Genomic DNA, 26,068 nt, shown 5'->3' with positions numbered 1-26,068 from the left:
GAATAATGATTCAGAGCCCAAGCTTTGGAGTCACTCGTATCTTAGTTTGAATTTCGTTCCGCCATGTTAGAGCTTTAGAGCCCCTTGTATTTCCTCTCTCCTCACCACCTCACCAATTGCTTCTCTTGACAACATTAGTCTCAGTGTGAACATGACTTTTAGAATCACTGAAAATGAAATCAGTTTAACTCCCAGTGCCATCCGCCTTGGGCCTTCATGATCACACTATCTGTTACTTTTATTGCATTGCTGTGAGAATTTAGAAAAATGCAAAGTATCCAGAGCAGAGGTTGGCATAAGCTTAAGAAGTGACAGTATTGTTAGAGGCTTTGCAAATTGATTGACTGGCACAGAAATAAAGCATCTAAGTAATTTCACTGATTGGTTAGAAAGCCCTGAGATTCATTTACCTCGGAGAAAGCAAACTCTGAAAATGGAAAAACTATCAATCTACTTATTCTGTATATAAGGCCAAACTCCAGTAGACGTTTTGTTTTTTACTGATTCTGAAAAGACAGGTCTGTAAACCAGTGGTGTTTTGTTTTCATGTATGCAACTATAACAGAGAAGGGAGGCAAAGTCATCGAGATGTTAGAGTTCTAGCGGTAATGATTTGATTGACAAGACCTTAGGAACCTGATTGTACCACATTAGGCTGGACCCGATAGCAGTTTTCTTGGTAAAAGAGTCCAACCGAGATACTGGGCCAAAGGCCAGGGGAGAGATGTGCATGCCTATGGAGACTTCAGTATCATGATGGGGAGGTGTCATAGGTGATGTGAATATGTCTCAGAGGAAGACAGTAGGGGTAGAAAGAATGAGTTTTGAGGTATTTCATATTTTGGAAGTATCTAGTGCAAATGGACAGAATAGGAGAGAAAACCAGCCTTTTAAGTATAAGGAGAGCCAAGAAATCACTCTACTTTGAACAAAACATAGGTAACAAAAAGGAGAGCTGCTAAAAATTCAGTAGTATATTAGAAACTCATGTCAAGGTAGGATACCCAGTAGCAGAGACTAATGATTTTGTATCTGTTGACCTTTTTTGATTATTTATAACCTTACAGGAATAACTGCAAGAGAAGAATTGGGGCAAAATGCCAGGTTTCAAGGGTTAAGAAGTGAGGTCTGGGGAGGAAATAAGAGATTCTGGTGTCCATATCATTTGCTTTCAAGCTTGCACTGAAAAAAGAGGGAGATATTGGAGCTGTGTTTCAGAGAGGTTGGGAAAACATGAATCTTTGTGACCTGTTCTGGTACGCTAAGAGTTAATGGTATAAATGCACAGTAATTTCAGAAGCATTAAAGAGCATGTTCCCATGGAAACATCAACCTACAGAGGGAAAGAGCTTGGAGCCCCTGACAATGAAGGAACAGCAGAGTCCTAGCCCCCACACAGTCAGCAGTGAGAGATGATTACACGTTTCTTTCAGCTTCCCTGTGAAGATGCAGTTGGGGTCCATGGTGCGTCCTCCTGAGGACAAGGAGAGCAGAGAATGGGGTGGGGTTCCTGTCAATTCTTGCTCTCACCTTGCTTCAAATTTTAACGTAAGAGTTATGCCCATTGGAGAATAATGCCAAAGACCAATGGTTGGCTTTACTGACTGAAAATAAGGAAAGAAATCAGCAAACCAATTTGTTCCTCTTCTGACATCTCTAACCCAACCTGGTCTGAAAGCAGAGCTGACCCAAACTCTGGAGACACATGCTCTGTGTTCGGCTGTTACCTCTGGCGGCACTATCACATCATGAATTCCATTGGTTTTCAGGTCTCTTCGACTGGATGGGCCTCTCTCTTTTCAGAACATTGGTATCACTTTTTGTTGCCAGCTAGATTATGGCCTGTACGTTAGACTTTGACTCTGGGGAATGGTCTTCACACTGAGCTGCAGTTCTGGAGATAACGTTTGTGCTACAAGAACCACAGGAACAAACCCCTCAGTTCTCATTAACTTCCCCTCAATTTTCATTTTTTGCTTTCTTATTGTTGGCCACTCATCACCACTTTCATCTTTTGTTGGAACCTAGACTCCAAAAATCACTTTTTTTTTATGAAAAGGTTTTCTCCGTGGGACAGGTGTGGTTTATAACAAGGCTTCTGAAGAGAGAGATGTGGAGATATGCTCTTGTATTAATCACAGCCCCTACCTTGCTTTGTCCCACTTCTACAGCATGAAGTGGTTTGAGAGCACCTGTCTCTCTCTGTGACATCTTCCCTTTGTCTATTGAAATAAATTTCTTGTCCCTGGAAAACAACCCTTATTTTGACATTCTTTCCCTTTGATTCAGAATAATTGCTTCTGGAAATCTCCACTTGAAGATATCTTCTCGCCTTTACTGGAAGACTCTAATTCCCTTTGCCTCCTCACAGGTGATATTTTCTCATGACCTCCACTCCCAATCCTATATTCACACCATGCCATGAATTCATTCGTTTAGTTCCTGTGCCCCCGTGCAGCAGAGTTGTGGGAGGGAGTTGGTCATTAAGGCCACAAGAGCTCAGAGGGATTGAGACCAATTGGATATTTGTCAATGCGCTAACTTGCTTGCCCACCTAAAGGGTTAGCCCTGGGATAGGGGTCACAAATTATGAAAGAGCAAAGTGAGGAAATGGCAAAAGCTCTAAAGTAAGAAGAAAATGTCCTTGTCCTCTCCTCTTGCTAGTTGTTTCCATGTCACATTAGATTCTTGAGCAAGACCTTCTGAGGCTTCTTTCAACTTCCGTCTTCATATGCACACGGTGGAAAAGGTTCTGAACAAAGTTGAAATCATTGCTCTTCTGTTTGGCTGGTGTTGGCATGGGCCCAGGGCAGTGGTGCCAGCTCATAAGCTTAAATGGATAACTGAAACATGAACTCCCCTCCCCACACCTAAAATTATTAGTAGACATAAAGAGGAAATAGTGGTGTGCTCAGAGACCAGTTAGCCTTAGCTGAGTATGGGCATTTTCTCTGAGAAGGCCCCACTTCCTCATTTGATGGCCTATGCTGGGCTGGAGGCCAGACTTTGGAGCACCTATCTGTTACAGAGAAAAGGAAATTTATTCAATTTATCCTGTGCTTTTGAAAAAAAAAGTGATTTCAATTTATGTGCAGCTTGGACAAAGAAACTGACAAGGGGAAAAAAATCAAGTGACAATAATGTTTTCCAAAAGAGCCAGTGAGTACTCCCCACTGGATAGTTTCACCTTCTCTGGAGTGTCCAGAGGAACTTGGACTTCCTGGAGCATCTCGGCAGGTGTTCTCAGAGCTGTGATGGGCAGGAGGACCAGGAGGAAATGCTTCTCCAAGCACAGCTCCCTAAATGGGAGGCAGCTTGTGTTCAGTACACTTGATTAACTGGCAGCATTAACTCCCCCGGGAACACACAAGCATGAGGGTGCCCCTTTGGAAGGAATTTTAAGGAGCATTACCATAGCGTTCAAATCAGGGTTCTGGGAGGTCAGAATGGGGGTCATTTTGAGGAATCATTTTGCTCTAGACTAAAATTATCTGGCCATGAATTCATAATTTGCCTTCCTCAGGAAGTGAATTTTGGATTGAATTTATGTGAAAAAGTGATTCCTCATGAGGAAATCTTGCAGAGGGACTGATTATGGCACTAAAAACAAATGTTGCCAGGACTTAGCGGGTTGGATATTGTGGGACTTGGAGATAGTGCAGTGGATAGGCAATTTCATGGAAAAATATTCATTCTAAAGAACATATGCACATCATTCCTTGCTGTACTTAGTACAATACCTAAGATATGGAATTAACCTAGCTGTCCAATGATAGATGATCAGATTATGAAGATGAGGATGTTCTATATATACTTAATGGAATACTATACAGCTGCAAGGAATGATGAAATCATACAATTTGCTGCAACCTCGTTGGAATTGGAAGATATCACATTGAGTAAAGTAAGCCAGAAGAAGAAAGACATATATAGGATGATCTCACTTACCTGATATTCACGGTCACAGTCCTCCCGTTGTTCATCAATTTGCTCAAGCGGGCCCAGTAACGTCTCCACTGGAGACTTTGTTGTTACTGTGTTTGGCATATCAGTACGTAATGGGTAGCTTGCCAGGCTCTGCCCTGCGGGCAAGATACTCTCAGTAGCTTGCCAGGCTCTCTGAGAGGGGCGGAGGAATCGAACTTGGGTCGGCCATGTTGGCTGCGTGCAAGGCAAACGCTCTACCGCTGTGCTTACCTGATATATGTGTTGGAATACAAGGAGCTTAGATTTAACAGATTGCACCCATCACAGTGTTCCCAAATCACTCCCATTCCTTTTTTTGTCTGTAACCACTTCTCTATGTTCTCTTCCCCAACCAGTTAATCAGCTTTTCCCCTAATCAGAATCTGTTAATTTGTAAGGTCAGATCCTTGTAGGCCACTGAACTTGTATTGTAAGTTAATATTGCCTTTCTCCTCTCCTTATGTCCTTTGAATAGTTTACTTTAATGCAATGTCCTTTTTGTATAGATACACGGTTCTCCCATTGTTCATCGATTTGCTCGAGCGGGCCCAGTAATGTCTCCATCGTGAGACTTCTTGTTACTGTGTTTGGCATATCGAATACATCTCAGGTAGCTTGCCAGGCTCTGCCGTGCAGGTGAGATACTCTGGGTAGCTTGCCTGGCTCTCCAAGAGAGGCGGAGAAATCGAACTTGGGTCGGCCATATTGGCTGCATACAAGGCAAACGCCCTACCGCTGTGAGAAAGACAACTAATATTATGCTTTGTAACTTAGGATTTAATTGGCTTTGAATATTATTCACTCCCGGGCATCTGCTTTCTCAATTTAAGCCTCAGTTGCCCTCGCTTCCTAGCGCCCCCAAAAGCAGGGTCCTGACGAGAGACTGGATGGAACCAGGGCAAGCAGGTAAACTATGTGCTACCCTGGCATCGAGATGGGCCAGGCCAAAGCACTACGATTTTTAATTATAAGAGTTAAGAGCTTGATCATAGACAGCTGCTGTCATGATCCAAAAGTAACGACGAGACTAGGAACCTTCTAGGGATAGAAAAGACTATATGGCCTGAGCACTGTAGTCTGAGATTGAGATGGCCCTAGGAGAGTAATTCTATAAGCTTAAAGTATTTCTTACTGTGTCCATACAAAATGATTTATATTATGTGTGCTTATATGTTGGTTGGACAAGGAAAGGAGAAACATACCCAGGGGATTCTGTTCTAGGATGGGTTGGTCTGCTAAATGAGAATCTGTCCTAGAAGCAGCTTTCCCGTGTATCCTGACTAGTTTGGATGAGGCTGAACATTTTTCCCTTTCAAATTGTCCTCAGTAAATAATTTCAGTATATTGTAAAAGGCAGTTTTCTCAGGAATGTGGCTGGCAGATCTCAGGTGCTAGCCAGGCCTGATCTTTGGGATGTAGATTCCAGGCTCTAGGCAGGCTAGTCTTTGGGATGCAAAGCTCAGATTCTTGTCTTTGGAATGTAGATTCCAAGATCTAAGTGCTTGTATCTTGTGAAAGTGCTTGTGAAAGGTTTCAGTCTTGGTTTTGTATCTTCTTTCCGGAGGCCAAAATTACTGGCCTGCAGATGTAAAGAAACAATGTATGTTTTGCCACCTCAATGTTCTTTCTGTAACTCCTTTTGATGACATCACTGTATTGCGCCCTTTAGAGGTACCATGATCTATATAAGGAGATTTTCAGAGCTCTCTGGGAGAACACGTGTTTGAGAGAACTGAGAGAATGGGGAACGCAGGCCTGAGAGTACCTGGAGAACACGTGCTTGAGAGATCCTGGGCCCTCCATGACATAAGTTTCTTCCTTGTAAGAAACTGTTACTAAGACCAACCACCCTGGCCCTCGTTTCCTTCCTTCACCTGCCCATTCGCCGTCAACCTCCCTGGAGTGGGGGAAATGGCCTGAGACCACCAAACTCAGGCGGCGGGAAAGACAGGCTGCCGCCATCCCTTTTTGTGTTTACACACACACACACATATGTATAATAACTGGATGAGGAAATGTCATGTAGTAAATTGAAGATGCCCAGATCACCCTTGACCCTAGAGTTTAGAGAGGAGAAAGAGTGAAAAAAATCAAGGTGGGGATGGGGGGAAGGAAGAAGATGAGAAAGGGAAGTGATGGGGAACAGGGATATAGGGTTCGGTTACACTAAGTATGTGGGAGAGTGGTATAGTTAGACATCCAAAGCTCAGACTCAACAACACTGAAAATATGAGATTTAAGTTGCAACTACTGGACTTTGTAATGTGCCGTTCAAGATGGCAGGCTGGGGGGAGATGGAGTATGGAAACACTGGTAGAGGGAAATTGACACTGGTGATGGAATTGGTGTTGAAATCTTATATGCCTAAAACTCAACCATCAATAATTTTGTAAATCATGGTTCTTTAAAATTAACACACAAAAATTAAAACATAATAGTTTTGAATTATAAATGTACTTCTTCCTCAAAAAATCAAAAAGCAGAGAGCCGGGGATACCCAGACTCTGAATTCAGTGTACCCACTAGTAGCAGCACCTTCCCAGCCCTCAGGGAGCCAACTCTAAATAGGGAAGGTTAGACTGGAATCTACCAATTCCGGCCAATTTGGAACCTTCTCTACCCCAGACAAGATAGCAAAGGTCATCAGAGTAGCAGCAACCATGCGAAGTTCCCCTGTGGTCTGTGTACAGAGCAGCACATCTGAGTCCTTACTGTACTTCAGCTCTTCGGTCTTCTCTCTTGTCCTGGGAGGCTGATACTGGTACTACTGTCACCACATTCTTTATGGCGAGCAAGCCAGGCAGAGTAAGTCCAGAATGTGTAAGATCATGTGTACACAAGGGGAAGCCAGAACTTGAAGAGAGAACAGCTGCATCTTTGCTCTTCACAGCATGTTATAGGGCATGTTGCATGTTGGTGTGTGTGTGTGTGTGTATGTGTGTGTGTGTGTGTGTGCGTGTGTGTGTGTATGTTTCAAGAACTAGTTTCCTTTCCTCTTTGCTGAACTCACTCTGTTTCTCTCATGTTCTCCCTCTTCTCAATACCAAGCTATGGTGTCATAGTGGAGCTGTTTCATACACTCAAGAGAGAAAGTCTTACCAATGAGAATAACTCCTGGTGTGACCCCAATGGACACATCTGGAAGTCCAGTGAATTACTTCTTGGCTTTGGCTTGAACATTGTGCCTCCTTACCCTTTTGCTGAAAGGGTATAGATAGGAAGGGAGGGGACTCTCAGAGCTGACAGCAGAGTCACCCAGAATCTCCGGATTGAACATCTTCCCGGAGGAAGGGGCATATCCTCCACAATCTCATAGGTAAACAGAAGAGTCTACATATAACCGCTCTGCCTTCTTTTACCTCAGATCAAGTTAAATCATAGCCTTCAGTCCTGAGGAAGATCCAGGCAATTGTTCTCAGAAGTTTGTCTTGATTAGGATGAGGGGTTCAAAAGCCCTTTTTTCATTGAAATTGCTGGTGAAGTGGACACGTGGCCATTTACCCCTTAAATCAGTGCATGTCACCCCACACTGCGATGGGGCTAGAGCACAGTCCTCATTGCCAGCAGGAGAGAGAGATATTCAATTTCTACCAGTAAGTCGTCAAGATATTTTAATAACTTATTCATTTAACACCACAGATTTAGAATTTAAATAAGTAGGATGTGGACTAGCCCCAACTTGAACCTTTTATGATTTGTGAAGAGTGGTTTGCAAAAGAAATTAATGGTATAAACATCATTTCAGAGAAAATGTTTCATCCACTTGAAGACAAACCTATTTTTAGCCCTTCTTAAGTAATTATAAATTATTATTACAATCTGCTCTTTAAATTAGTTTTTTCCCCCGAGGTTTTCCACTAGGTATCATTATACAGAAAGAAGAGAAAAGGACATCTGTGGACAGCATAGGAAACTGCTTTTTCCTAACTATTTTGTTCAACAGCATGGTTGCTATTTTTCTAGGTGACATTCTATGTCAAAGGAAACTTTTCAGACTTCTTTAAGTCCTTTTCCTTGAGAAAAACCATTGTTGGCAAGAACAAAATAATTAAATGCCTGGAAAATATTGTCACACAAGGAAGACATAGGATTTCCATGGAGGTCATCTGACTATACCCCCTGTCATCTTATCTGCTGCTGGTGGGGAATCATAATAGACACAGTGGTCATGTCCTGAAATTAGTGAACTTTCTTTGGTGTCCACTTCATTTCTTCTCTCATTTTCTTTCTACATTATTAGAGTGACATTGGGTTGGAGCAATAGCACAGCGGGTAGGGCATTTGCCTTGTCTGCAGCCACCTGGGGTTTGATTCCTCCATCCCTCTGAGAGAGCCCAGCAAGCTATCTAGATATCCCGCCTGCACAGTAGAGCCTGGCAAGTTTCCCGTGGAGTATTCAATATGTCAAAAACAGTAACAACAAGTCTCACAACGGAGACGTTGCTGGTGCCCACTCATGCAAATCGATGAACAACGAGAGGACAGTGCTACAGTGCTAGAGTGGCATTATCCAGGATATCCACTACAATGTAGGGATCTTACCAAAGACACGTGGCTTCTGAACTTGACTACACAAGAGTTCCTTGGCAGCCTTAATGAAATTATTTCTGGTCATGACCTGCCACGCTGACTACATTGTCTGGAGTGGCCAGCTCTGAGTATGAGACAATTTCAGGCATTTCTGTTTAGTTTACCAAACCATGAAAGTGAGCATCTAAGTTTTAAATATCTTTGACTTCTACCTCCTCAGCCCCACCCCAACCCATACTATTTCTTGAAAAAAGGCTTGTATTAAATGGCTTTATTTATTTTATTATTTTACTTTATTTATTTATTTAAGGGCCACACCCAGTGGTGCCCATGGCTTAACTCCTGGTGCTGCGGCTTAAGAGTCACTCTTGAAGGCACTTGGTTGACCATTTATGGTACCAGAGATCGAACTAGGGTTGGCCACATACAAGGCAAGCACCTTAATTTTGTGCTCGCTCTTCACTGTTAAATAGCTTTTAAAGGCTTTAAAGTTTATTAGTTTTAATCCCGAGGAAGTGTTTCCTTAATTTCCAGAGAAAGAATATATACATATATGTATATATATACATATATATATAGAGAGAGAGAGAGAGATGATAGAGACAGAGAAAGAGGGAATGAGAAAGAAAAATAAAACTTGTCAAAAGACTTCTGACTTTTGCCACTTGAATCCTAGAATTTAATTTAGTCGTGGTGTTGATTAAGGTGCACCAAAGAGATGCATAGCGTCCATGGAGCATCCATAGTGATTACAGTATGAAACATAGGTGAAGTGTTTGAGCTGTTCTGTTTTATAGCTGAGGGAACATTGACTTTAGAAAGTAAGCAACACAGCATAGACAGCCAGGGAGTCACAGCTTTTCAGAACTAGAAAACTATAAGCCGGAGGTGAAGATTTCATGCCTCTTGTTACTCTGCTCTTAATCACTGTGAATGAAGAATGGTCCTATTTTTTGAGGCATGGTGGTAAGTGAAAGCAGCAGTGAAGCGGGGTGGAAGCTGGTGACCCCCAGATGCTATCTCTAGCCCTGCCTGGTTTGGAGAAATCCACATAGCCCTCTGGGCTTGATCTGCTTCACCTGAAAATGAAAGGATTAGAATGGGATGAGAGACTTTTCTCTCATTTCCACTTTAGCGGACATTAACTGGGCCACATCTATTTAAATTGTTTTATTCTCCTATTGCTCTTCCCTTCATTGTTCTTGCTGTTCTTTTGATGATTGGGGGTTGCATACATGCCTGGACACACTGCTCATGAAATATCATACCTCAATTAGATTCTGATGCTCCCTCAACTGTAGTTGCAGTGCTTGCTCATGTGCCCAGTAAGGGGTGCACTCTGACACAAGATGATATTTGTGTTGCTTGCTGGGGGGTGCTGTGTTCCTTGCCATGAGTCCTTACCATGTGCCTGCCAGAATGTTCCAAGTCCAGGCGTGGTGCTCACACATCATTTTACTTGCATTTGCAGAAGATTGCACCCCAGGTTTTGGTGCTCACACACATCTCCCATCTGGTGTACAATGCAGTTGGATGTTGCGGGTACCACTGGAGATTATAGAGAGGGGAGCTGGTTGGATTGTGCTCAATGCAAGTCGGACACCAGGGGCTTGAGATCATGGCCACATGCTTGCAAGGCAGGCATTTTACGCCCTGGGCTATTCCTTTAGACCTGGGTTTCTCAAAACATAGGACCCTGTAAAACTAGAGGGGATTGTGAGTATTGTGGGGTTAGGGTTTTGCTGGGAACATTCTGGAAGAGTTGGCAAACACCCCTACCCAGGGCAAGCTGCTACATCACTACTTTCACCAAGGATGTGGTTCGTGCTGGGTGAATTCTGAGTGGCCAGGTCCTCGTCAGAGGTACAGGGCTTTGCCTTGCCCTGACCCATGACCCCCTAGGCATTTGACAAATGTGCTAGCTCTGAGTCAACTGGGACACTGAGGTTCCTTCACAGAAATAAAGCTGGCAATGAGATGGAGATGCATTTCTGCATCTGGGGATGGTTTTGCATGTGGGAGTGTGGGGGAGGATGGGCAGGGAGTGGACAGCAAAGGTACCTCCGGGGCCCTGCAGACTCCTTTCTCTCCAGGGGATGATTGCTCCAGCGAAGGAAAATTTCAGAAGATTTGAACACCAGCCCCAAAGAGGCAAGGTTCATCAAAGAGGCAAGGTTCATTAGCATTTCACACCTGTTTCCTTTTTTAATGAGAATTACCACTGGATAGTTTCACATTTTCTTCCAGGTTTAGAATCTGGGATTGTTGGTGATACTAGCACTTTGTGAGCTTTGCAGTTTTGGTTTATTATGGGAATATCTGCATCCCAGAAACAATTTTTTTTTCTTTTCTTCTTCTTATTTTTTTTTAATATAATACACCTTGGTGGGCCTTCCAGAAGCACAGAATCTTGGTAACCACTTGAAGCTTCATTTTCTGGTCACAGACTTGAGAACCATATATATAGAGAAAGACAGAGAATCCATGGTATCTTGTGATCTCAGCGGTAGTTTCATCCTTTCCTGCGATTTTAATCTCCAAAGTGTGCAACATGCAGCGGTATCCAAAGGCACGTGGCTATTCTCTGCTCTTATGGAGGGTTGACATGATTAATAGGATCATTTGACCTAGTTCATCCTTTGCGTGTTGAGCGCAGTCTCCAGCCTCGGTGAGTTCCCTGATGGTGGATCTTATTAAAATATAGGCCTTACATTTTCACTCACTGACATGCGAAATGATGCTAGCCCTGGCCTTTGGAAACTCAAATTGTATATCTCTTTCCCACAGAATATATCCTCTTCGTGAGCCTTTCTTTTACATAACCTTCAATTTATGCAAAGATTTTTAAAATAAATTTTGCTATGGTAACATTGGTACCTATGAGTATGAATTTCAAGTGCAGAGCATGAAAACACAAGAACTGAATTATTCTACCTCAGAATCACTGGCAAAAGTGCAGTTTTTATCCATTTTCATAGTCAATCCCTTGACTCACTTCTGTAGCATGTTGTAGATTATTTTTCCATGTGCTTTTTCATTTGATATTCACAACCACCTTATCTGATGACCTGGAGATAAAGTGTTGTGTCCATTCTACAGAGGGGAAATTGAGACTTGGGTGCCAAGAAAACATGCCTATAAGAGACTATATACCCCATGATGTGTGCACACTTTAATGATGAATAGATCATTTTGTTTTGTTGTTGAAAGGGTATCATTTGGGGTAGGTGGGTGGAAGCATGTGGTCATACCCAGCAGTGCTCAGGGGTGACTCCTAGCTTTGTGCTTGCTTCTCACTCCCAGCCTTGTTCTGAGGACCATGCAGTGCCGAGATTGAACTGGGATTAATCTCATGGAAGGCAAGTCCCTTAGCTCCTGTTTTCTCTCTCTGCCCAGAAAGCATGTCCTAGTTCAAAGCACGGTGTATCTTTCAGCACATCACTGAAAACTAAGTGTTGGCACTCATGAAGAATGGCTCTGAGAAACACAATGTGAATGATTAATCTGTATATTGCTAAGGATCTGAATGATTAAAGGATACTTTGGAGAAGAATAGTTTGCAGATTGTCATAAAATTTTATTACTCTTTTTTGATGCCTGTAAAATATGTGTGAAGTGCCTGGTTAGAAGAAAATGAACCTGTAGAGCTGGGAGAAGGCAAACATTCCAGAAGGAGAAAAATTTATAGGGAAAATCAGAAGAGTCCAGAGCAGGAATAACTAGAGAAATTTATAGAGCAGTTTTATTAGCCATGAAAGTGGTTTATTTTCTGAAAGTTGGAATTTCTTGGAGTATGAACTCAACTCCATGCTGAACCCTTCAAAGGGCTCGTCTCTAGCATCTTTGTGTTCATTCCTCATACTGCTGCCTACCGAAACCATTGTTGGAGCGTCTCTTTTATAACTGTCTCCTGAAATGGACACTTCCGCAGTGTTATTGGCCATGTCAAAATTATTCAGTTTTGTCTGATGAAAAGGAGGGTGCTTGAGGCAGTTCATTCATTATTTCCTTCCCTTTTTTTTGTGCTACGTCCTTCCCTTCTTCTCTGTCTTTGCTCGTCTCTCTTACTCTTTGTTTGAGAACACTCCTTTCCTTCAGACATTTTTCGATCCTTCTTTCTTTCTTCCTCCTTCCCCTTCACTCATTTTCTTTCTTACAAACTTTCTTGCATGTTTCACAAATTTTCTCCAAATGGAGATTTTCAGAAATTCATTTCTTTGAAATGGGTCTGGAGCGATAGCACAGCGGGTAGGGCGTTTGCCTTACAAGCGGCCAACATGGCCGACCTGAGTTCGATTCCTCCGCCCCTCTCGGAGGGCCCGGCAAGCTACCGAGAGTATTCGATATGCCAGACACAGTAACAACAAGGTCTCCAATGGAGACGTTACTGGGCCCGCTCGAGCAAATCGACGATCAACGGGAGGGCCTTTACCTTTACCTTTACCTTTCTTTGAAGGAACACAGTACTGTTGGAGTAAGAATGTTTTTTTCCCCTAGTAGTTATGTTGAATGCTTAAATGCAGGTTTGTTGGTTTAAAACATTTTACTGTACACTTTTGTGGTTGTATTCCCAAGAATAAGTTGTCTGGCACTTCGGTTGGAGTTTGGAAGTTGTTATTTAGGGGACCTGAATATTATTTTCTGGTGTGTTACCCATACCACCCCACAGCTAGCAAGGGAGAGACGTGCAGAGATGGAAGAGGCCATGAGGAGGGAGTCTGAGTTGAATTAGAAATGTTATTACTTTTCCTTTCTGGAAGTGTTTATAGTGAAGCCAATGATATGGAGTTAGGATCAAGGGGGAGTGGGGACAAAGCTTTGATATACGATAACATGAACTGGTTTGTTCATCCTGACAAGCTTTTGAGAAGTGGGATGGTGTGGGAGAGAGAGAACATGGGATGGGAAATGTGGCTTGAAATGTTATTTCTGCTCCAAATTAGCTATGGGACATTGGACAAATAATTTGACCTCTTTGTGCTTCAGCTCCCTTATCTATCAAGTTAAATGAGCTTAAGGTTTCTTCCAAGATTAAAATGGAGTTTCGAAGAGATACATGATAAATGGTCTAATTTGTGGCAGAGCTCTCCTATGTGGAGGCTTAGATTAGACCATGTCTGTCTAGATCCAGGCCCACAGAGCTACCGACTGCAGCTCTCGGTAGACACAAACTGCCCTGGGGAGTGAGATGGCCATCCCAAGGCTGGGGACACAGTGATAAACGCTCTGCCTGGGGGCAATCAGAAAGGGCTGAAGAACCTACTGCTGCTCTCTCGTAGAAGTGAGACACCCAGCTTGGTCACTGGCTCATTGGGAATGTCCTTCAATTTAGAGGTTCTAGGGATCTCTAGTTTTTGAGGGTTACTTTGGGGGAACTACATGTCACCAGTGTATGGCCGATTTAAATGGGCCCAGGCAGCACTACAAGTGACAAAGGCAACTTGGTGAAGGTTCAGACATCTTTATAAAGGCTGCGGGATGCCTATCCAAGCAACTGCATGACTTATCCGAAAGCTCATGGGAAGGACCAGAAAGGGTCTGGCTGCTTCAGTGAATGGGAACCTGTGCCAAACTGCCTGCAGACACATCCTTCTCTCCCTCAGAGTACCAGGAAGCCAGCAGGTCGCACCTTCCAGGCCTTCCGCTCCCGCTCTTGGCATTGCCCACATATCCCTTTGGCTCTTTTCAGCAGAACCAGGCTCCAGGCTCCGGCGCAGCACGTCATGTGGATGCGGAGCTAATCATTATCGACTCCTAGGGCCATTATGGTAAAGGGACATTAATTACCAGCAGCACAGTTGCACTAATGCAGTTGTAATGAGCATGCCGGTGGGAATTTCCAACGAGAGAGCTCTGGCAGCTTGGAGCAGACGGCAGGGGGAATGGGGTGAATTGGGGGGACAGGTATTGAGAAGAAAGCCAGTGTCATCGGTCTGATCCTACTTATGCCCAGTGTTTCTGCTCATGCATGCCCTTGTGCATGGATCGCTCTGCGCAGGGGTCCTCCCTCTGACCCACACCTTGGCTGTTTCTGACCACAGTTCATGGTGTGTCAGCCCCGGGTCCTCGAGGCCTGCCTGCTGGTCTCAGTTCAGAGCTCTTCTCTGTCTGCTCTGCGATCCTAGCAAAGATGCCAAAGCTTGTGCATCTTGTCCAAAGAGGAGAGATTCAGCTCCACACATTGCCCTCAGTCAAAAGGTTCCTGGGTCCCTTCCTGTCTTCTTTCCTGATCTCCACCACCTCCTTCCTTGAATCTACCTTCTCTTTTGAATAATAACTGTTAATGCTTACTGAGAGTTTACTATGTACCAGTTCCATGGGATATTTCCTTATTGACTCTTGAGCCTGATAAAGGAGTTTTCTTGATTATTCTTCCGCTTTTCTCTATCTCCCTCCCCCCCGACCCCTGTTATGGAAAACTAATGTCCAAAGTCTAGCAAATTTGCTCAGTCATAAGTGTCAGATCGACCCAAACCTAGCACCTGCATTGTGAACGATTCTATCAATTTTATATGCATCCCCATCTGTGAACATTGAAACTCTGAGGGTCCAGTCAGACAGGAGATGGAAGGTATCAGGTATCATCAGGATGTTTGTCTCGATGTTTGTCTGTCTGTCTACACTCACCTGTCTGTGTGCCTCACTCTCCTGCTCTTGGCAGACCTTCTTCATGGCGGTAACTTTCCTCTTCTTTGATCTTTGCAGGTATCTGATCAATGTCACGTTTGAGGGGAGGAACCTGTCCTTCAGTGAAGACGGCTACCAGATGCACCCAAAGCTGGTGATCATCCTCCTCAACAAGGAGAGGAAGTGGGAGCGGGTAGGACATGCCTTTGACAATTCTCATGTCATTTCAATGCTTGAAAGGAAAAGTGGTTTCTTGGTTTGGGTCTCCAAGTAGGCATGCTATAGATCGGTACTTTGAGAACAGGGGAGAGACAATCTCTCCAGTGGGCATCTGCATTTCCCTGCACCTTGGTGGAAAGGGGCATTCTTTCTTGATGCATGCAGGCTGTGTATATGTCCTGGTGCTAAATGCTCCTGACTTGGTTTTTATGCAAGGATATACATGTATAGTTTGCAGAGAAAATGAATGATATGGTTCCATCTGGAAGCTGTGTCCTGAACAGCACCCCAGGGGAGGTCTGTGAACCCCAGGGATCAAGAGGAAATGGTTGATTTGCTGTGATTGAAGCTTCATGGGCAGAATTCAGGATTCTGAATTCTCCGTCTGCTTTTCAATGGCCATGTCTGCAAGGCTGCTATTGGAAATTCATTTCCGTGGGTTCCCCTTCAGCCCCTCCAGTGCCAGGCCCCACATCCCTGCTCACCTGCTCATGAACTGATCTGGTCAGACCTCAAGGTGCTGCCATGCCGCTGCATCCTCTGTGTAACGTGGGAATGAGGACCACGATAGAACAAATATCACAGGCATATGACAAAGATTAGGTGTGCTCTCTGCAAAGGAAGTAGAAGAGTGCCTGGCCTCCTAGTGAGCTCTCAGTAGTGATTGCCTTTTTATTAATATTATTATTCCTGGATCCTTAAATATGAGTGTCACTCAGAGCATATGTCCATCTGGTGAATTCTCCAGGTAGACTCATAGGCCGTTGACCCCTGAGATGCTTTTCTCACAGTCGTTCTGAGGATCAGGTTGGGGAAGGTCTGCCTAGGTGCCTTCTGTTCTTGGAGAGTTCCAGAACATATCAGTATTTAAAACCCCAGAAGTGTCCACTGACAAAGAAAATTTCATTCAGTTGAAACTAGCATTTATCCCCTAGGTCCTTGTGTTCATTAAAATCATATTCTGTGAAACAGTTTGATTTAATACTGGTTTTGGATGAGTTTGAAGATTGCATGGAGCAGTGGGCTGAGAAAAGTTTTCCCGAACAGGCTATCATGAGCGCGGACACCATGCTATAGAGTTCCAGAAAGAGAAGGCAGGAATGGAGGCAGGAGAGAAATGATTTCGCAGCAATGGGGATCACACCTCAGAGGCACATGCTGTGCCCCTGAACCATATCCCTACATCCCTCCTCTAAAACTTTTTAAAATTCACTGTCCTGCTTGCAGAGAATGCTGGCCTGGAGGCTTGGTGTGGCTGGAAGGGGCATGGGGCTGAGATGGGAGATGCCAGGGCCCTGTCCTGCAAACCAAAAGGTCCATGTGTCATGTAGCTCCTTATACCCTGAAAGCTCTAAGCCTGGTCTGAAGCCTGGTGCCCTCCATGAAGGCCCTTCCCCGCTGTCCAGTGAGATAGCTGCTGTGCAGATGTGGTTGTTCCTGTGGCCCTTGTTTCTCACCTCTAAAGCTGCTCTACTTCTGCTTCAGAAATAATTAAGACATTCTCTGAGATCCTTGTACCTACCATCCCTGTGTCTCTGGGAGAGGACTTTGTAATGCTTAGGTCTCACCCGTGAATCAGGTGTCCAAATAGGGTCGCTTTGATGCATTCAGCTCCTGCTTCCTCTCTCCAGGCAGGAGCAGCTTGATAGTGTCCTTCTAAATACCACTGACCGTCACTTCTGTAGACTTTATTTTCCTGAGGCTGGATGCCAAAGTCCATGGCTGTCTGCTCTTTCTAAAATGAGACCTTTCCAAATGGCCCACACCTGGCAGTGCTCAGGACTTGCTCCTGGCTCTGCACTCAGGAATCTCTCCTGGCAGATTCGGGGAACTATATGGAATTAAACCTCAGTTGGCCTTAGGCAAGGCAAGTGCCCTACCCACTATACTATTTCTCCCGCCCCCAGCCTTCCCTTCTTATCCAGTGTGCTTCCACCCTCGTGCTTAGATTTATTCTTGACTTTTTATGTAATCTGGGAAGTAGACAATGGATTTTTAATTGGGCTGCCCTGTCCCCAATGACCACCTTTGACCTGGCAGCCAGCTTCTTCAGACACAGTTCTAATGATGTGCTTTCTCAGCTGAAGAACTGCTCAGAGCATCATGACATGTCGGATCATGCCAACCTTTATCTCTTCTTGCTTTGGAAGGTCAGGTCTACCTCCCTAGGACTGCCTTCTCTTTCCCTCTGTGTCCCGTATCCCCTGAAGCTACCAGACGCCTCACCCCCTGTCCTGAGAATGTGCCCCATTCGGCATCACTGATGCCTCCTTTCCTATGATGGTTACCCATAGCTAACTCTCCTTCCAAACTTAGTTAAAATAATGCTACCCTCTCCCCTCCTTACCTTTAACCAGGATATAGCCTCTCTCTCTCTCTCTCTCTCTCTCTCTCTCTCTCTCTCTCTCTCTCTCTCCCCCCAGCCCCTGACTCTCTGACCACATCTGCCACATCTGCAGCAGTTAGAGACGTTTGCATGCTGTTTCCAGAGAGCAGGCGCTAGGTCTCTATGGTGCGTCCCCACAGGAGGCAGGAAGAATGTGTTGTATAATGTGGTTGACTTGGTTTGTGGATGAATGAGAATCCTTGTACAATGCTCAGTCTTGTCACGAAGAATCCAAGTAAAAACTTTTGCACTTGATACAATAGCTGTTTGGGGCTTGGAAGAGAAAATGCATTAAGGTTGAATTCCATAGGTTACATTTTTTTTCTGTATTGATTATTGATTTGGAGATCATACGTGGTTGCGCTAGAGCCGGGTATGGATTAAGGCACACCTGAAGGAACTGGAGGGGACCTTGCAGTGGCATGAATGGAATCATATTCAAGGGATGTGTTCTACCCCTGCCTCCAGAGAACATATTTCAATGTACTAAGTGAATTTGTTATTTAGAGCAGAACTCCCTGAATTGTTTCACTTGTGACCTCTTTTATCACAGAAATTTTCACATGACCCCAAGTATCTAGGCATCTGAAATAGGCATATAAACCAAATATCACTTAATAAGAATTCATAAAGAATTTTCTTTAAATAAATGTTTTGGGGCCAAGCAATAGTACAATAGGTAAGGCATTTGCTTTGTATACTGCTGAGCCAGTTTTGACTCCCAGGACCCCAAATGGTTCCCAAGTCCACCAGGAGTGATCCTTGAGCACAGAACCAGAAGTAATCCCTGAGCACTATCAGTGTGACCCCCAAACCAAAAAATAAATAACATAAATAAATGAATGAAATAAAATATTTTAAAGTTATGCAACCTCTTAGAAGATCATGGCCCACAGTTTTAAGAATCTAGGATTCATTTTGTCAAGCATTTTCAGAGGAGTTGGGATCAGAAATTCCAACAGCTTCCTATCAACATGGCTGATCAGAAAGGAGTGTTTAGGAATGATCTCTGAGTTCCCAGAGTCTGGAAGCTCCCCAAAGCCCTTCTCTGGACTCACTTGTGGAAGTAGAGGGATGCCAGGAACCAGGCACAGCTCTGGGAAATGTCTGGGATGGGATGTGGTTGCCCATAGGCTACAAAGCTATCCTTCCCCATCCCCCACCCCTGCTCTTCTGAACTCTCCAGACGCCTGATACCACTCCAGAAGGTTGCTCCAAGAGAGATAGTATCTGTTGTGGGCTTCTCAGGAGGCAGCCTGGAGAGAGGAGAGAGGGGTGGAGGGAGAAGAGCAGGACAAGCATCCAATTCGTGGAAGGACTTTTGTAGAAGAGACCAGGGCTAAGAGCCGGAATGCTCCACTTCCGGTTACTGATGGGAACTTCTATGCCAACCACTCACTCTGTTTTCAGATCTTTCTGTTGTTGTTATTCACTTCCTGGGTCTTTCTTTGCTCTGGCCTAAAATGATGGCATGAAGAAGATTTCAGTGACCCTTTCCATCCCTCCCTTCAGGTGTTAGAACATCACATTGTCAGTAAAGGGTGGCTGGGAGTAGAAACGGAGCGAGAACTGGACCACGCCAAACAAACCTGCCTTTGCTTTTCAGGACAGTAGCTCCTAGGGACATATTTGTCATTCTTGTCATTTAGATAAATATCATCTCCTCAGAAGCCCTTCCCTGAGGACCTGAGCTGAAGTGGCCACGGTCACGCCATCAGAACAGTTTACTTTATGTCTCTGCCATGCCTGTGTGCCTGCCGCATCGCTTCTTGGCCTGCTGATTTGCTAATTGTCCTCCAAAACCCCCAGCATGGAGCTTCCTGGGTGCAGGGACTGGACTTACTCCTACAATCCTCCCTATTAAGCAGAGCTGTGTGCTTAAAACGACCATGCCAGAGAGTCGTTTGAAACCAGCCCTGACTCTCAGGACTTGTAACACTTTTAGGATATCAACCTGCTATTTTACGTCTGCCAGACATTCGCCCATGTCCCTAAATGTGAGTCTCTAGGAAGTGGGTGAGAGCAAGAACTCTCCCCAGTGGGGAGCGAGCATCCTGACTAGAGGGGAAGGTGAACCTCAAAGAGCTGTTCTGGGGGAGGTGGCGCAGCCACCACACTTCTCAGCACCCAGCTTCACCTGAGACTCACGAGGGTGTGGGAGTGAACCCTGGGATGGGTCTACCAGTACTCCCAAGGGTTGTGAGAAGTTGTTTCCAAGTTGCTGTCTGATCCATGTGGTTCCTTCAGAGAGATGAAAGTCGCAACAGCGTCGGCTATGGGACCGAGTGTGGCTTTGGGAACTGGAAAAGGCGAGGCACAACTGCATTAATGTGGCTGTACAGCAGCAGGGCCAGCCAGGCCTCTGACATTCCCTGAGATTGTTTCCCTCTTGTAAAATAGGGTTTGACATCAGGCTGTTACAATGATGAAAGAGATGTGGTAGCAAAAACAGCACTTCAGACTCATTGAAATACAGGCAAGGCTCGGAAAAATGTCAGTTGGTGCCCCTCACATTGCTTAATATTTTAATGTAATAGTTGCACGTGACAAAAAGTCCAATGAGACTGAGAGGAACTAATCATAAAAATCCTTTTGTCATCTGTCATCCCTGGTTCCCTCAGATCCCTCTACAGAGCAATCATCGATCCCATTTGTCTTGTGTGTTTTCTCGGCATGTCCTCCTGGCACATCCATGTTTTATATATTTATTCAACCTTAAAAATATATATCAGCACCTGCTTTGGAAAACTTTAGTAGGGTTTTATGTAAGTAATCATGAAGAGGGCGGGCTGGATATTGTAGAGGTTGGAAGATCATAGATCACAGAACTATGATCAGAACTATGACCAGCCAAGATCTCTTTGGGTTCCTCTCCTACATGCACCCAGAGACATGTATGCAGAACAGTCATGGCAAGTTGGAGAGGGTCTGGGATAGAGAAGAAATCACTGTATGCCATGTTGGTTCATTGGGAAGTGAGTCTCTCTCAAAGGGTAGACAGCTGCACAAACTTGCAGTAAAAATAGTTTGGCACAGAGAAGCAGTTCCAGAAAGCATTCAAACTTGTCTTTATCAGAGCCGCTCATGATTTGCTTCGTTGCTACTGCTCTCTGCTTCCATTTAGTCCTTCCTAAAATGGGGATAATAAAAATGAAATGCGGTGAGGGTGTGTTCTGAGTGATGACTTCAAGAAACGATGACGGTGCGTTTTCAGGCTGACGATGTAAGCAGACCTTAAAGGGACTGTCTGGGTCAGAATGACAGGAGAATGCATGGGGTTGGCATTTCTGATTGTCCCTTTCCCAAAGAGTCAGGAGGCATAGGTAATTTACCTACACCCTCTCTACTGCTTCCACCCAGAAAATGCTCTACCTTCAATGAGAGCATTCTATTTGAATCACTCCTGGGGCTTCCCAAGACTGGTTATCATCTTGGGCTTGTTGAACTGAGATAGTCCAACCCCAACCTCCAGAAAAGAAGTGCTAGAAGTGAAAGCTCTTGGTCCACACTCTATGGTAATGGCTCCATGGGAGAGAGAAACATAACCACGATGCTGGGAGGAGATTTTCCAAGAGACCTGGCAGCACCACCAGCAGCTCAGACAGGATGTTTTACTAGGCACTGCAGCTGGGGATAAGGAAGACAGGGAAACTGTGGAGTTCTTGAATCCAGGAGCACTGGATCCAAGCTGAGGGTATTCTCTGCTACTAGCACTTACAGGGAAGAATGAGCATATTCCAGAATGAGGAAATTGGAGATTATTTACTGCTATCACAGGTCACATTGAAAACTGTTGACTGATGAAATGGCCTTTGCATCCCTTCATGAACACACACACACACAGACACACACGCACACACACACACACACACACAATTTCTTCACATGTAGATTGACCGGCGGCTCATGAAAACAGGCACTGCAGTAGTTTGGTTTGCATGGCGTGTCTGTGCCCGGTGCTACATGGCATGGCTATGTAGGCCAGGCAGTGCTTGATCATGGGCCAAATACGCCTGTACAAACGGTGCTTCAGCTCCGGCTCATCCTGGCTCTCTCCAGACTCTTCTGAGGGCATCTGAGGAGACAAAATAGAAGCCCCTCATGTCGGGAGAGTTTGTTCTGGATCTGCTGGTGCCGCCATGTGACAACATGCTATTTTTACCGACTTTGAACTGAGTACTCATATGCATCATTGGATTAAGGGATTAGGAGGCAGGATCCATGGAGAAAGGCTGTGGGAATTGGGGTCGTTGTGGGGAAGAAGAAAAGGCAGTGAGGTGATGACTTACTCTCTTTAAATGTCTGAAGAATGATTGTACCAAGTGTTGGGATCAGCTGTTCACTTGCTCCTCTGAGACAGAACCAGAGTAAGTGGGCTTAAGATCAAGCAGGGAGGATTTATATTAGCTACAGGGAGAGTTTCTTAATAGAGAGAACTATTGAGTACCAGAATGGTTAGCATCCAGAGATGATTTTGGAAATGTGGAAAACAGGGTATTTTCTTATTTCTCTGTAATGGATGGTCTTGTCCAAACAGCAATGTATGAATCCTAGGACTTTGAGTTTTTCTTCCATATTTCCCTTCTTTCCAACCCCTCTTTTTTGCTCCCTCCCATGTCCTTCCACTTCTTTCCCAGGGAATCTTCCTTTCCTCTATCCTTTTCCATCCCTCAGCTTCTTTCTTCCCTCATCCCCCCGAAGAATTAATGAGCATTATGAGCCAAGTATTACCCACCAAATAAAGACTGTCAGTTTTCTTGTAATTGAAGGTTGAGGAATACATTGCTAAGAGAAAGGGCTGGAGCAGTAGTACAATCGGTAGGGCTCTTGATTTGCAAGTAGTAGACCTGAATTTAATCCCTGACACGATATGGCCCCCCAAACACCACCAGGGATGATCCCTGAGTGTGTATGTGTGTGTGTGTGTGTGTGTGTGTGTGTGTGTGTGTGTGTGTGTAAGTGTGTAATGCCATAATATCAATGGATTGCAATGTGAAAAACTGGAGCACTGCCAGGAATGATCCCTGAGTGTGTGTGTGTGTGTGTGTGTGTGTGTGTAATGCCATAATAACAATGGATTGCAGTGTGAAAGGCTGGATTATGTATTTTGGGTTGTCAAGTGATTCACATCCAACCATTTCCTTCTCATTGAACTCTAAAAGCCATGTCCTGCTCTCTTTGCCTACATTGTTTTCTGGGGTCCTAGAAAGAGATCCTGGGCCATTCTTGGGAAGAAGTCTAGATACCACCATCCGTTTCAGTCCGCAGTGTCAAACTGACACCCCATGCACATTTGTGAAATAAAAATTCAAGGAGAAGAGCTGAGGTATTGGGGACTTGACATCGTTTCAGAAGGACGGGTTGTCTTCGGGTGTTCATTCATAGCAACCAAATGTGAAGGATGAAGAAACAAGATAATCTTGATTTTCTTTTTGAAACCTGTACATGATGATGAGGAGAGAAAGCAGAGCTGGTGATCCCAGGACTAGCTTAACCTTGGCTCTGGGAAACATGAGAAAGACAAACTGTTCCCAAAGCCAAAGAACAGCTTTTATCCATCTTGTTAAAATTTTTACTGAGATTTTTATTTCATGGCAGTTATCTGTGGTTGCCTACTGTGTCTGCTCAGCTGTTCTTCTAATTACTAGATTATAGTATCTTTCTAGTTGTGGTATCGGAGAGGTGGGTGGTACCAAGGTTAGAGGACTCAGTGTGTTTGCAACTAGGTTAAAATGATATTGATGATTTTTTTTATTGTAGAAGGTATCAGTTCATTGTCTAATAGAGATTTGGGGGAATAAAATAAAATGAACCTATACACATACACACAAAGAATATTGACATTTGTTTTATTTCTTTTTGGTTCTTTATTTTTTACACATATTGTAAATATGGTGTGTGTTCTAACACAGTGCAAAGTGTGATATACAGTAGAATTGGAACATGATGTATACAGTTTGTGATCTACTTTTTAAGGGCATGTTCATATATTATTAATATTACCCCAAGGAATGAAACTTAATAACTGTCTAATATATCATTGTAATGATCCATCACCCTTCTTTAACCTAGACCCTCATTCTGAGACATTTATATGTGTTAAATGGAGACTGATAGTCCTATGAGCATCATTTCAAACTTTTCATCGAGCAATTTCAATGCCATAAATTGCTTTCCAAGGTAACGTGATTTGTTCACCTTTTTGAACATAAAGTTCTCGAACAGTAAAAACAGCAGCCTTTAGACTTGAGAAAATGCTCAGCAGGCTGAGATCCAAATGAAAATTAAAATGGCAGCTTTATTTGAGATTTGCTCAATTATACTAATTTGCTAACAAGCTGTGGACACTTGGACAGTTGGTACGGCAGACTTTCTTTTATGATTACTGGTCTGCAAAGAGCTGCAGAAGATTTTTCTTTTTGGTCTTCTGATCAACCGTGCTGGCCTCTAACTCTGTGGATCAGAATATTTCTTTAATTTTTTTTTTGTTTTATTAGGGACCAGAGTGATAATACAGCAGGTAGAGCATTTACATTGCACACAACCCACCCAAGTTTGATCCCTAGCTTCCCATATGGTCCCCTAAGCCCACCAAAAGTGATCCTTGAGCACAGAGTCAGGAGTAAGCCCTGAGCACTTCCTGTGCATTCAAACAAACAACATTAAGTATTACAACCAAAATCAACAAACAAAATTAAATATGAAGTCACTGTGATTTACAATTATTCCTAGTTGAGTTTCAGGAGTACAATATTGTAGCACCAATCCCACCACCAGTGTTAAATTCCCTCCAACAATGTCCCCAGGTTCCCTCCCGACCCCAGCCTGCCTCCTTAACAGGCAACATGATTTCATCTGTTGTAGTGTGGATCTCATGATTGCAGTGTTTATGGCTGTCAGGGGAAGAAAGAAAGTGATCATTAGGTGTTGAGTAGGAAGAGATCTATGGGAGGTCAGGAGTAGGGGTCGGGGCCTTGAACATGAAGCTGGTTTAGAAGTGTGGTATTGGTATAAGCATGTACTTATGTGGTATAATTAGATATACCTATATAAACTTCAGCACATTTCTTGGTAGTCGCAGCATACAGAAAATGGGGGTGGCATGTGCTCTACTTCTGTTTGCATTTCTTGTCCTACTGGGACCATTGTTTTAAGAACTGGAGACTAGTAAAATTCAGACCTCTGTTCCAAGAAACAGCAGGGTCCTGCTCAGTGTTCTTCTAAGTACTGTTTCTGTGCTGCAAGTTACCCAGGAAGAAAGAGAGTAATTACCCCCTTTTCACCACTAGGGGCAGCACCTGGGCAATTCACATATCCACAGTCTAATGGAAGCCTCAGGCTGATTGATTAGCCTTCCAGGTCAGGGTACTAATCTTTTCATACCTTTACGCATTCTTTCCCCCTACCAAACAAACTGATTCGGGCATCTATCAGCAGCCTATTGATTTTAGTGAAAATCTAAAGCGTGACATTTAAGCTGTAATATCTGAATGTCTTTCCTCTACAAGGAGACCTCTCAAATGACCTACCACCAGGACATGTTCTGTTTTGTCTCTCCTCCTGTGCTAAAGGGGTTTGTTCAAGTCCACACAGGATGTCTCAGAGCTGCCAGGAACCAAGGTAAAAGTAATTCTTGTACACACACAGAAGTCCTGACCTTGGCATATTAATTGGGCTAATCAGTCGGTAGTTAGAAACTCTGAAAGGAAGTATAGGCCAATTAAGAAAATTGTCTTTGAAATAAACAGTTAATAATAATAATTTTTTTTAAAAAAGCAATCAAATCTCCCATAGAATCCATAGAACTCAGATTATTTAGGGTGATTTTATTATTCAGAGAATTACTTCAGTTTATTGTTTGAGGACTATTTTCATTTATCAGAGTAAGGAAGAAAGTGTGTGAGTATGTATGTGTGTGAGGGTGGAGAGAGAGAAAGAGAGAGAGAAAGAGAGTCATGAAGAGAGAAAGGTGGGGTAGACAGCAAGGCCTATGAGCTTGCAGCTGCTTTTCTTTCCCTCTTCCTCTGGGAAGACAGTTCCAGGAGGGCTGTGATCCCCAGAAAGGACCTCCAGGCCTTCCTGTCATACCAACAACCTAAATTTTTAAAGGCAAAACCAGTCAGAACCAACCTTGTGAGAGGGAAGCTATGAGTCTGAAAAGGCCACACACACACACACACACACACACACACACACACACACACACACAAAACACTCACTCACACTCACACACACCACACTTACTTCTATGGAAAAGGCACTCTCTTTGGGAGCAATTTAGTGACTTTAGGGGAAAGACCATTCATGGTTGCTCTGTTTTCTGGTTGGAGATGTGGAAGC

General features: G+C 43.9%; 1 protein-coding gene across 5 annotated transcripts in view; it reads left to right on the top strand.

Moving 5' to 3' along the window:
• Positions 1 to 26,068, top strand: part of GRIN2B (glutamate ionotropic receptor NMDA type subunit 2B) — a 456,390-nt gene that overhangs the window by 330,002 nt on the left and 100,320 nt on the right. For all 5 annotated transcript variants that reach the window (XM_056115816.1, XM_056115817.1, XM_056115829.1 and 2 more), the window contains one exon: positions 15,202 to 15,316. In XM_056115816.1, coding sequence (XP_055971791.1) covers positions 15,202 to 15,316 — 115 coding nt within the window. The remainder of the gene's footprint in view (positions 1 to 15,201; positions 15,317 to 26,068) is intronic.

The sequence above is a fragment of the Sorex fumeus genome, unplaced genomic scaffold (assembly GCF_029834395.1).
Source record: "Sorex fumeus unplaced genomic scaffold, SorFum_2.1 ptg000003l, whole genome shotgun sequence".
Classification (NCBI taxonomy): Eukaryota; Metazoa; Chordata; class Mammalia; order Eulipotyphla; family Soricidae; genus Sorex; species Sorex fumeus.
Note: the sequence above shows the minus strand (reverse complement) of the source record. Positions and strands in the feature narration are given on the sequence as shown.